The sequence below is a fragment of the Myotis myotis genome, unplaced genomic scaffold, assembly GCF_014108235.1.
Source record: "Myotis myotis isolate mMyoMyo1 unplaced genomic scaffold, mMyoMyo1.p scaffold_m19_p_6, whole genome shotgun sequence".
In the NCBI taxonomy this organism is placed as follows: Eukaryota; Metazoa; Chordata; class Mammalia; order Chiroptera; family Vespertilionidae; genus Myotis; species Myotis myotis.
In genome coordinates, this window is record NW_023416368.1 from 37,763,437 (window position 1) to 37,775,920 (window position 12,484).

General features: G+C 46.7%; 1 protein-coding gene across 5 annotated transcripts in view; it reads left to right on the forward strand.

Annotated features, from left to right (window-relative positions):
- Positions 1-2,273: 2,273 nt before the first annotated feature.
- Positions 2,274-12,484, forward strand: part of FAF2 (Fas associated factor family member 2) — a 40,434-nt gene continuing 30,223 nt past the window's right edge. For 3 of the 5 annotated variants that reach the window (XM_036312705.1, XM_036312710.1, XM_036312709.1), the window contains exon 1: positions 2,274-2,429. In XM_036312705.1, coding sequence (XP_036168598.1) covers positions 2,367-2,429 — 63 coding nt within the window. In that variant the 5' untranslated portion in view covers positions 2,274-2,366. The remainder of the gene's footprint in view (positions 2,430-12,484) is intronic. The other 2 variants (XM_036312706.1, XM_036312708.1) reach the window with 2 other exon arrangements.

A 12,484-nucleotide genomic window follows, 5' to 3' on the forward strand; every position in this document is an offset into this window, starting at 1 on the left:
TTTTTTTATTTTCTAAGTTTCATTTCTCGGGCCAGTGCACCTGCATACTCCCTTTGATCCTGGCGATGGAGGAGGCGATTCAGCTGGGGACAATGTATACTGTACCCAGCAAGCAAGTAGAACTGTTAAGCATGACCAGGCCGACCCCACCAGGAGCCAAGCCGTCATCTCATCGCCTGACAACCAAGAGCGATGGCTGACGTCTGCCGACGTCCAGGACTGCATGCGATTGCATTCTGTTCCCAACCCCACCCCAGCCCATTGTGCCTATATAATCCTGTCCGCTGCACCTTACTGTAAGACAGGTTTTGGATGCTCTAAGCTCCCTGTCTTCTTGGCTGGCTGGCCTTCTCAATAAGCGCCTTGCCTTATATGATTCAACCCTGCCTTCCTCATTGGACATTTTGAAAGGCAGCCGGAGCCCACCCGGGAGGTCGCCGGTAACAGTAAGACCTGATACAGGCCTGAAAGGAAGAAGTGACCCAAACGGAAGTCCTTCCATCCTTTAATGTGCTTCTCACAGGACTTCAGCTTTCAAAGCGCCTTCTGTCCTTCCTGTCTCACCTGGTCAGTCCGGTGAGGTGGGCAGGGGCGGGATTCTGCAGCAGGGGAGAATACTGGGGCCTTGCTAAGGGTCACAGGGAGAGTCTCTGAAAAAGTGTGCCCCAGAACCCAACCGCTCTGCCTCCCCAAGGATGGTGGCAAGAGGAGGCAGATGGCAGGAGAAAAGAAGTGAAAATGCAAAAGGGAGCTCTACAGGGAGGTGGCAGGTCAGAACAAACAAGGGCAGCCACTGAGGGGTGTGGTGAAGGCCTTGCAAAAGGTGAGGGACTGTATCCAAGGAGAAGCACTGAGGTGCCACGTAGGGGGCTATCGGGGCACCTCACCCCACCACGGCAAAACGGAGCCCAGAGGGAAGATGATGTGCACGCTGCCTGGTGGCCACTAGCACCTGAACCCTAAGGGTCTTCCTTCTGTCGGTGGTGGGGAGGACGGGCCAGGGGGCAGGAGACTCCAGGCCTGAGGCAGCAGGAGCAGAGTCGCACGGGAGTGGACCGTGTTAACATAAAAACCACTGAAACCTGTAAAGAATTTTTGTGAGTTTATTTGAGCCAAACTGTCGACATATGCCGGGAAGCAGAACCTCAAGGAATTGAGATAATGCTCCGGAGAATGGCGGGGTTACATTTGTATTTATACATTGCAATCAAGGGAGGGACATAGGTGGGTTACATGCAATTCATTGGTGATAGATTAAGGAGGAGGGATAAAGCAAAGCAGGGAAACCTCTGTGATAGGATAAAAAGTAAAATGATGGGCACATACTTAGGTGGGTGCAGGATCAATTAACATGATAATGAAGGAATTTGTGGTATCTGTCCTGGCGCCCAGCACCTTTGGTTGTGCCCCAGGGGCTCCAGAAAAAGGGAAGTTACAAGATACCCAGACATTTCAAGGGTGTGTTATCATAGATGCAAAAAGACAGATAGGCCCAGTTAAGGTAAAGGTTGACCTTGTCAGTGAAGATACACTGGCCTAGGACGTAACTGCCCACCATAACTGCTTTTAGTTAAGGTTTAATTTCAGACCATCCTTTGTGGTGACTTTAGGTCTCTGAGTTTGCAAGACTGCTATGCAGGCCTCCCCTGAGCTTGTCAGGTCAGCATGTGGCCCCTTTCGTTCACAACCGAAAGCTTTGCCCAAGGCTGGTAGCGCCATTAAACATCAAAGACCCAGGTCGCCAAGTCCAAACAATCTTAACCAGCGACTTCAAAGCTGAGACGTTCCCGGGGCCACAGCCTTCCACAGTTGCCGCCTGGAAGGCGGCGTGGGAAATGCCCGGCCAGTATTCAGAGACTGTAGGAACCTCCCGAGAGATGATCAGGATCTTTAGGAAATGCCAGAGCAGGTATCAAACATCAAACGGCCAATATTTTGGCAAGTCCACAATTTCCTAAAATAACATTCAGGAATAGCGTATGTTTAAGGAACAAGCGGAAAACAGCCGAGTGGCTTTCGGGAACTTCCGGAACTTCTCGATCCGCATTCGGGACTTCTCGGCTCTTTGGGATCTCTTCAGGAGTCTTAGTTTCCTATAGCCGATCCGTTCTTGGACGAAATCCTGACGGGTACCGACAGTCCCTCGGCAATTTCCGTAAGTATTCGGGATCTGCCCGAGAGTGGCGCCCTCTGGCGGCGCGAACGATCACGACCACTACCACCACTACCACCACTACCCCGGCTAAGCCAGCACGCGCAGGCGCAGTTGTGCGTCGGCTGCCGTTCCGACCGGACGTAGTTGCTGCTGAGATCAGTTCCGGCGGGTGACGGTGCGGACGGGTCAGAAGCGTAGAGGCGGCGGCAAAATGGCGGCGCCTGAGGAACAGGATCTAACCCAGGAGCAGACAGAGAAGCTGCTGCAGTTTCAGGTAGCAGCGAGTACTCGGCGCAGCACATGCCGCCGCGGGCTGGGGAGTGGGCCTCCAGAGGAGCCCAGAACCCTCCTGAAGTTGGGCGCGAGGTTCGCAGACCAGCAGGCGGCCCCCTCCCCCTAGACGCCAACTGCCCCGCTGCCCCGAGCCTGTCTGTGGCCGGCCTTCCAGAGGCGGCAGCTGCCAGACCCGCCTCCCCCTCTCCAGCTTCCCCGGGGTCCTTTAGGGGCGCCGGTCTTCAGACATCCTTCCCAGATCGGGTCCTCTCCGCCCAGCGACTCTGAATCTACCGCGGATGCTTAATCCCCACCGTGGGGTTGGCCTCGTTTCGGGTCCCTGGAAATGCTGCCGGCACCCCATGCTACTTGCATACACATGTCCTGAGGGCATCTTGGGTGCCAGGGCTTGTGTGGGGCGACCTGGTGGGGGAAGGGCAGGCCTGGCCCCCGCCCTGAAGGTGTGGGAGGACCCCGCGTTGTTCGGAAACAAATGCAACATCATCAATGTCGTCAGCGGCCCCGGGCGAGGTGTGGTGCCCTCGGCCCGTTCCCGGACTCACGTGCGTGACCGAGCCGAGGAGGGTGGCAACTTGCAGGAGTCGGCCTTCTTCGAAAGGGGGTGTGGGGCTCAGAACTTGGGCTTAAATAAGCCCTTATGTCTGAGCTGGAGAGTCCGGGGGGGAGGAGACCGCTAGGGTGGGTAATCTTGACTCTTGGTTACTCTGGTCGATACCAGTTTCCTTATGGATATAAAATACATGTTTTAAAAAGGTTTACCCCCTAGTGATATTGTGGGAATCAAATCAGAACGGCTGTCTGAAGGGCTTTGTAAAACGTAAAAATGCTCCCAAACAGTATTACTGCTTATTCGTCATTTTTTTGACTTAGGGGAGAATGAAAGTTAGTGGTACACTTGTTTCCTGACATAAAATGTGCTATGTATTTATCCATGTCAGCAGTCACCAGGAACCTTAGTGCTAGGTCCTCCCAAGTTAGAATGCCCTTTATTTATTTATTTATTTTTAAAAATAGATTTTATTGATTTTTTACAGAGAGGAAGGGAGAGAGAGAGTCAGGAACATCGATGAGAGAGAAACACCGATCAGCTGCCTCCTGCACATCTCCCACTGGGGATGTGCCCACAACCCAGGTACATGCCCTTGCCCGGAATCGAACCCAGGACCTTTCAGTCCGCAGGCCGACGCTCTATCCACTGAGCCAAGCCGGTTAGGGCGCCATTTATTTGAGTATGATGTTGTAAGTACTTGGCTAAACACCGAGCACACGTTATCGGATTTAATACACTGTGAGATTCGTACTGTTACAGTCCCTGTTTTACAGGTGAAGGATATGAGGCTTAAGAAGGAAGGTGCTTAAGTGGTTACACAGCTAGTAAGTGGTGGTGTGAGATTTAAGGCCAAGTCTGTCTTTTCAGAACCTTTCCCTGAGCCCTTGACTGGTGTGCCATACAACCTGTGTATCACCGATAGTGGAATGCAAGTGCTGTGATTTGTCTTTTTTATTTTAGCAAGTTCTCGCTTTTCCAAAATTTCCTTGATTAGATTTCACTGTAGTTAATTTTGGAGGTTGTTTTTTTTTCCCCTCTTAAATTGATCAGTGGCACCGGAAACTAACAGGATTTTGTATGTTTATTATACATCAACTTAAAACGTTGAGCAGTGGGTTGGAACTGTATAAAATGGAAAAATACTATCATAGAAGTTAGTTGATATTTAATTGGAGTTTTGAGTAGAGAAACTGATGACACAGCAAATTAGAATCAGAATGAATACACAGCTTCCATTTCCTGGTAGACCACTAATTTCAGAGTTTTGTTTAACTTTGGCAGACCATTTTAGCCCCTACAGCGCTTCAGGGTTATCCCATGGTGTTTAAATGTAATGAAGTGATGTGAGTCATGAGTCATGGTGTACTTAGTCTGGTCCTGGAAGAACATGAATATGTGGTAGCATTTCTGAAGTAAAGTGCATAACAACCTCTGTTTTTGTCTTCATTGGACATCTATAGCAGTAAGAGATGAATAGCACATTAAAGTTGTATTAAGATTGCTTTATGAAATTGGATATACTAAGGCAAATGTATATGGCATTTATGTGTTCTTTAAGTAGTTTCTGGATCAGTTTCATCATCTAGATTGCCATTATACATTCTTTGAAACTTACTAGGTGTCAAGCATTATGCCAGGTATTTGATATACATGAACTCTTTTAAACCTCTTACTAATACTGTAAGGTGTTAACGTCCATTCAACTTATTTTTAAAAAATATATTTTTATTGATTTCAAAGAGGAAGAGAGAGATTTAGAAACATCAATGATGAGAGAAAATCATTGATCGGCTGCCTCCTGCATAGCCCCTACTGGGGATTGAGCTCGCAACCTGGGCGTATGCCCTTGACAGGAATTGAACTTGGGACCCTTCAGTCTGCAGGTGGACACTCTATCCACTGAGCCAAACCAGCTAAGGCCCATTCAACTTATTGATGAAGAAACAGGTTCTGAGAGGTAAGGTAACTTACACAGGTAGTAAGTGGCAGAGATTTAGAAGTCCATACCCATAACCATCGTATCTATAATCTAATGGAGAAGCCAGATACATACATGAATGAGTATCCTGCAGTTTGTTAATGCTAATAGTGTGGTACTGTATAGACAGTGCAGTGGGAATTTAGGAAAAGGATAGGAGGGGGAGAGAAGGATGGCTCTTAGGCATGGTGCTAGATACTAGTTTATAACCATTATGCTTAATCCTCCCAGTAACCTTACAGAGCACCATAGCTGGTATGCCTGCTCCTAGGTGAAAAAACAGATCTATTGAAGTATTTGCATAAGGTCATTAAGCTATTAAGTAGTGGAAATGGAATTAGAGTTAGAAATCTAGTGGGTCTGGATCTGGATTTCAAGTCTGGGCTCTCCACTGTACTTTGCTACTTTGAAGGAGGAATAGAATTTCAATAGGTGGTGGAGAGGAGGCTGTTCAAAGGGGATGAAACAGCTCAAGCATGGGATGGAGGTGGAGTATAGAGTGTGTTTGTGTTGGATTTAGAGAATTGGAAGTGGAAAATAAGACTGGAAAGATAGAGATACAGCCTCCCCAAATCTTTAAAAGCTGTGCACAGTGGTTTAAATTTTAAGGTGTAGGTGTGGGGAGCCATTAAAGTTTTTTCAACTAGGGTGTGACATAACACTAGGTTTCAGGTTGCTTCACTAACAAACCATATGGAGCATGTGCTTGAAATTTCCACCGGGTTCAGGACAGAACAGGGTGACACTGCTAGGAGCTAGTTCTCCTCCACCATCCCCCTACCCTGGGTTTATGTGTACAAATAGCACAGGAGGCAGCAGCGCCATGCAGACAGCAGCCCAGGGGTCACACCACCTGTTCCGTCCTCACATGGACTGACAGAGGCCAGTACTGTGGAGCTGTGGTGGGGCCTGGGCACCTTTGGGAGCCTGGACTGCAGCTTGGAAACCACATCCTGGGGCTTGGTTTGAACCTTGTCCTTGGACTTGCAGAGTCTGGGACTCTTGGTGATGTGGGCAGGAGCACATTTCCCAAGCTGGGGTGAGTGATGTAGGCAAGCAGATTGAACTTGTGGCTGTTGCTCTTTGGGATCTTGGGCTTGACCTCTTTCGGCTTTATGAGGGCCTGAGAGCCATAGCATGTGTGCTCATGGCCTGGCATTGTCAGCCTGCATCTTCTTCAGGCCTTGCTTGTGCTTCTTGGCAAAGCACATGCTCCTCAAGAACTTGGGGTCCACCCCATTAAGGGATGGGTGTCTTTGTGATTGAGGTTTCTTGATTCTGTTTCGGTGCCATTTTTGGGACTGGTTGTGCCAGGTATGGTCCCTAGATTTGGCCATATCTGCACTGAAGCCCGCGGCTCCCAAAGCGCCTGAGACTGGGGAGAGAGAGAGTGGGGCTATTTCTCAATGTATTGCTTCATTTGTTATATTGAAATTAGCAAAAGTAAAATATTTTAGAAATCTCGGGTTTCCTCTATTTCACTTTTTTTGTGAGACGTGATTTGATTGGAATCCCTAGGGTATATTTTTCATGCTTCTCAGTCTGTTTGCTATCTTCTACGATTTTTGTAGTTATCTTTTTCTACTATGTATTTTGGAACTGGTTGAGTTATGAATAATACAGACATTTGTTTTAAGCTGTTTCAAATGGGAAAGAATAGGTTCTTGTTGTTGTTTTTTGTTAATCCTCATCTGAGGATATTTTTTTCCACTGAGTTTTAGAGAGAGTGGAAAAGGGGTGGGAAGGTGGAGAAACAGAGAGAGAGAGAGAGAGAGAGAGAGAGAGAAACATCTATGTGAGAGAGACACATCAAAGTCAATTTTCCCAAATTCCCAAATATAGCAAGCTCCTCTAGTGCCTTGGTTTGCTGCCTTTAGGTTGTTTGAACACCTGGAGAAAGATGATATGACAGAGAGGGAAGGGACTAAAGGAAATATGCACGGCCAGTGGAGGAGGAAACGGTCTTTTTGCTTACACAGGAGTAAGAGATTTCTTTCTTCTCAAATGGATATTAGGGTCTTTGTTCTCTTAAATTATAGAAAATAAAGCCTGAACTCTGGGCTGTAGAATCAAACTCATTTTGAAAATCTTCCCTTTTGGCTTCATCAGACTCTTTATTGCCTAAAGGAAAAAATACATGATGCTTTTTGTTCATGCATTTAAAAAAGAAATCATAGAGTGATCTGTTTGAAATTTTTTGCCAGGAAATTTGGTGTTGTAGAGAAAACATGAGCTTTGAAACTTGAAGCAAACCAGAATTAGCCTTTTGAGTTAGCTTCTGGTGAGTTATTCGACCTTAGGCAAATTCTTCTTTGAAGCTGTTCTCATCTACAAAATGGGGATAATTTTATCTGATTCACAGCTTTTTTTCTTTTTTCTTTTAAATCTAGCAAGTTAGTACATGCTTATTGTGCAAGTCAGCAGCATAAAATTGTGTAAAAAGGTAACTAAATCTCATCTTTCCCCTCTTATCCTCATAACTGGCTATGGTGTATCTTTGTATATACTCTTCTTCTGCATGTACAGATATACAAATGCTTAATATATAAGCTCTCTTACCCTAACCTTCACTTAACTGAACAGATGTCCTCCATTTTCTAAGGTCTATTCTCTAATACAGCCAATTACTTTGTTTTTTTGTTTGTTTAATCCTAACCCAAGATATGTTTACTGATTTGAGGGAGAGAGAAAGAGAAACATTGATGTAAGGGAGAAACATCGATCAGTTGCCTCTGGGATGCACCCTGACCAGGGATGCAACCTGCAACTTAGGTATGCGCCGTGACTGGGAATCGAATCAAACCTTTTGATGTATGGTATGATGCTTCAACAAACTGAGCTACACCGGCCAGTTGGGGGTGTGCAGGAGGCAGCTGATCAATGATTCTCTCTCATCATTGACGTTTCTCTCTCTCTCTTCCTCTCTGAAATCACTAACAATATATTTTTTTAAAAAGGGTAGGCTTTCGCCGAAACCGGTTTGGCTCAGTGGATAGAGCGTCGGCCTGCGGACTGAAAGGTCCCAGGTTCGATTCCGGTCAAGGGCATGTACCTGGGTTGCAGGCATATCCCCAGTAGGAGATGTGCAAGAGGCAGCTGATCGATGTTTCTCTCTCATCGATGTTTCTAGCTCTCTATCTCTCTCCCTTCCTCTCTGTAAAAAATCAATAAAATATATTAAAAAAAAAAAAGTGTAGGCTTTCATCAGAAGATTGATGCATACATGTCTATGCTTTATGTTTAAGTGAAGTATTTAACTGACATGGATGTTTTTATTCTCACTCTAAGCCAATTGTTTTTAATACCTCCTAGTAGGGTTTGAGCATGCTACCTGGGCATGTGCTCTTAACTGGAATCGAACTCAGGACCCTTCAGTCCACATGCTGACGCTCTATCCGCTGAGCCAAACCAGCTAGGGGGGGACTTTTTAAATATATTTTATTGATTTTTTACAGAGAGGAAGGGAGAGAGATAGAGAGTTAGAAACATCGATGATGAGAGAAACATCGATCAGCTGCCTCCTGCACATCTACTGGGGATGTGCCCGCAACCCAGGTACATGCCCTTGACCGGAATCGAACCTGGGACCTTTCAGTCTGTAGGCCGACGCTCTATCCACTGAGGAGACTTTTTAATTAATTGGCTAGTTAGTAGATCCCATTCTCTCTCTCTCTCTTTTTTTTTTTTTATTAAATCTTTATTGTTCAGATTATTACAGTTGTTCCTCTTTTTCCCCCCATAGCTCCCCTCCACCCGGTCCCCACCCCCCCCCCGCCCCCCCCCCCCCCACTGTCCTCATCTATAGGTGCACAATTTTTGTCCAGTCTCTTCCCGCATCCCCCACACCCCCCCCCCCCAAGAATAGTCAGTCCACTCCCTTTCTATGCCCCTGATTCTATTATAATCACCAGTTTATTCTGTTCATCAGATTATTTATTCACTTGATTATTAGATTCACTTGTTGATAGATGTGTATTTGTTGTTCATAATTTGTATCTTTACCTTTTTCTTCTTCTTCCTCTTCTTAAAGGATACCTTTCAGCGTTTCATATAATACTGGTTTGGTGGTGATAAACTCCTTTAGCTTTTCCTTATCTGTGAAGCTCTTTATCTGACCTTCAATTCTGAATGATAGCTTTGCTCGATAAAGTAATCTTGGTTGTAGGTTCTTGGTATTCATCACTTTGAATATTTCTTGCCACTCCCTTCTGGCCTGCAAAGTTTCTGTTGAGAAATCAGCTGATAGTCGTATGGGTACTCCCTTGTAGGTAACTGAGTTTCTTTCTCTTGCTGCTTTTAAGATTCTCTCTTTGTCTTTTGCTCTTGGCATTTTAATTATGATGTGTCTTGGTGTGGTCCTCTTTGGATTCCTTTTGTTTGGGGTTCTCTGCGCTTCCTGGACTTGTAAGTCTATTTCTTTCACCAGGTAGGGGAAGTTTTCTGTCATTATTTCTTCAAATAGGTTTTCAATATCTTGCTCTCTGTCTTCTGGCACCCCCATAATTCTGATGTTGGTACGCTTGAAGCTGTCCCAGAGGCTCCTTACACTATTTTCGTATTCTTTTTTCATTTTGCTTTTCTGGTTGGGTGTTTTTTGCTTCTTTGCATTTCAAATCTTTGCCTTGATTCTTGCGCTCCTCTGGTCTGCTGTTGGGAGTCTGTATAGTATTCATTATTTCAGTCCGTGTATGCTTAATTTCTAGTTGGTTCTTTATCACAACATCGAGGGTCTCATTAGATTTCTTGTAGATCTCAATAAGTTTATTGGCGGCTTCTAGGCAGTTCTTGAGAGACCTTAAAAGTGTGGTTCTGAACTCAATATCCTCCATTGACAATTTTGTCCTGTTTCTTTGTCTCCACATTTTTTATGCTTTCTTGGTGCACCCCCTAGTGGTCTTTGTGCGCAGTCTTGTTGTAGTTAAGCCTTGATTGTTGTAGTTAACACTAGTGGGATTTGACCTCCAGGCCAACTGGCTGTGAGAATCAGCTGTGTCTGCAGTGGGAAAACTTCTGTCCTCTAGGGAGGTGCTAATCTAGCCTTTGCCTGAGGCTATCTGGCAAATGGCTCTGCGCAGGGCTTGGGCGGGGCGGGTCACACAGGATCAACAGGGCGGGTGGAGGGAGCAGTTATGGCTGCTCTCAGTCCCGTCCCCAGGTGCTCCGCCTCTCAGAGTCCCAGCAACCGCTGCAAACCTCGGAGAGAAAGCTGCCCTCGCATTCCGACCTATGCCAGACAGTCCCGCTTCTCCCGTTTGAGTCTGGGTCCCTAGAGACTCGCCCAGAATCTGAGCTCAGAATCTGAGACTCGAAGAAAACATGGCCCGGCCCCGGTGAGGTAAGGACAGCCCCGGTGAGGTTGAAACGGCCCTGGTGAGGTCGGGACAGCCCCGGTGAGGCTGAAAGGGCCCCAGTGAGGTCGGGACGGCCCCGGTGAGGTTGAAACTGCCCCGGTGAGGTCGGGACAGCCCCAGTGATGTTGAAACGGCCCCGGTGATGTCGGGACGGTCCCAGTTAGGTTGCAACGGCCCCAGTGAGGTCAGGACAGCCCCGGTGAGATTGAAACGGCCCTGGTGAGGTCAGGACGGCCCCGGTGAGGTTGAAACGGCCCTGGTGAGGTCGAGACGGCCCCTGTGAGATTGAAGCGGCCCCAGTGAGGTCGAGATGGCCCCGGTGAGGTTGAATCGACCCCGGTGAGGTCGGCATGGCCCCAGTGAGGTTGAAACGGCCCCAGTGAGGCTGAGACGGCCCCAGTGAGGTTGGGACAGATAATGGGGACCAGTATAGACTGATGAACAGGGGTAGATGCAGAGGCAGAGCAACATTGAACAGACTGTCAAACTATAGTGGGAAACCTGGGGAGGGTTTGTGGGGGGGATTAAGAGATCAACCGAAGGACTTATATGCATGCATATAAGATTAACCAATGGACACAAGACACCGGCGGGGGGGGGGGGGGGGTAGGGGCCGGGGGAATGTCAAGGGGGGGAAAAAAGGAGACATATGTAGTACTCTTTGTAATACTTTAAGAAATAAAAATTATATATAAAAAAAAAAGAATCTGAGACCCTCCCGATTGAAAATGACATCCGCGCCCTCAGCTACCAGCCCACTCCGCGTGTACCTCCGCACCTTTGTATATTCCGCACTGTGCCTCCTCTGAGTCTCGTATGCTGTTCTCTTTCCTTCTAGTTGAAGAATTTCCCCTCAGCCAGCCTTCCTGTGGTTCTGGGCGATGTCCGTTCCGTCTTTTAGTTGTATTTTTGAAGTGGTTCTTCGAGGCAGCTAACTCCGGTGTTTACCTATGCCACCATCTTGGTTTCCCTCCGACAGTCTTGATTTGAACCCTAGTTTTTCCAATTACAGTAACTCCTCACTTAATGTTGTTAATAGGTTCTGCGACTTTAAGTGAAATGATGTATAAGGAAACCAATTTTACCATAGGCTAATTGATAGGAACAAGTATTAAGTTCCTGCAGTATCTCATCAGCTGTTATAATGAAAAGAAGTTGCATGAAATGAAGCTGTTTGACCTGTTGTACTAACTTTGTGACCTTGGGCAAATTACTTAACCTCTCTGCCTTAGTTTCTTTATCTATGCACTGATACTACCTACCTCATGTAGTTGTTTCAGTAATTAAATGTTAGTATATCTCAAGCACTGGCAAATATGAAGCACTTTAATGTTACACAGATAGTACAGAGCTCTGTATATATTGTGTGTGTTTTCCTATGTGTGCATACCTTTTCACTTGAAGTACCATATTTTTCCGTATATAAGATGCTATCTATACTAATAAAAGGGTAATATGCTAATTAGACCAGACATCCTTCCAGACAAAGCCATGGTGGCGGGGTCACTGCAGAAGCAATTAGGGGTGATCAGGCCGGCAGGGGAGAGCAGTTAGGGGGATTAGGCCAGCGGGGGAGAGCAGTTAGGGGGATCAGGCCGGCACGGGAGAGCAGTTGGGGGATCAGGCTGTTAGGCAGGCAAGCAATTAGGAGTCAGCGGTCCCGGATTGTGAGAGGGATGTCCGACTGCTGGTTTAGGCCCAATACGGATGTTCCCGAGGGGTCCCAGATTAGAAAGGGTGTAGGCCAGGCTGAGGGACACCCCCCCTCCTGTGCATAAATTTCACGCACCAGGCCTCTAGTTTGTTTCTAAAATCATTAGACTGAAAATCGAGGGGCATCTTATACACAGAAGTCAGCCGAAGAGGGAGCCACGCAGGTGCATTGCTGCCCATACCTTGTCAAACAGACTTCCTCCAATCATAAGCCTTATTGTTACTGACCTCAGCTGATGCCATAATTGGAGGTGGAGGTGGAGGTGGAGAGTGCATAGATGCAACAGAGACTGGAGTGTTCTGAGCCCATAAAGATGTCAAAAAATAAAAAGATAAATACTGGTAAGCGATTATCTTACTCTGCAAAATTCAGACTGAATGTAATCAGCTATGCAAAAGAGCATGGAAATAGAACTGCAGAGAGACAATTTGGACCTCCTCCC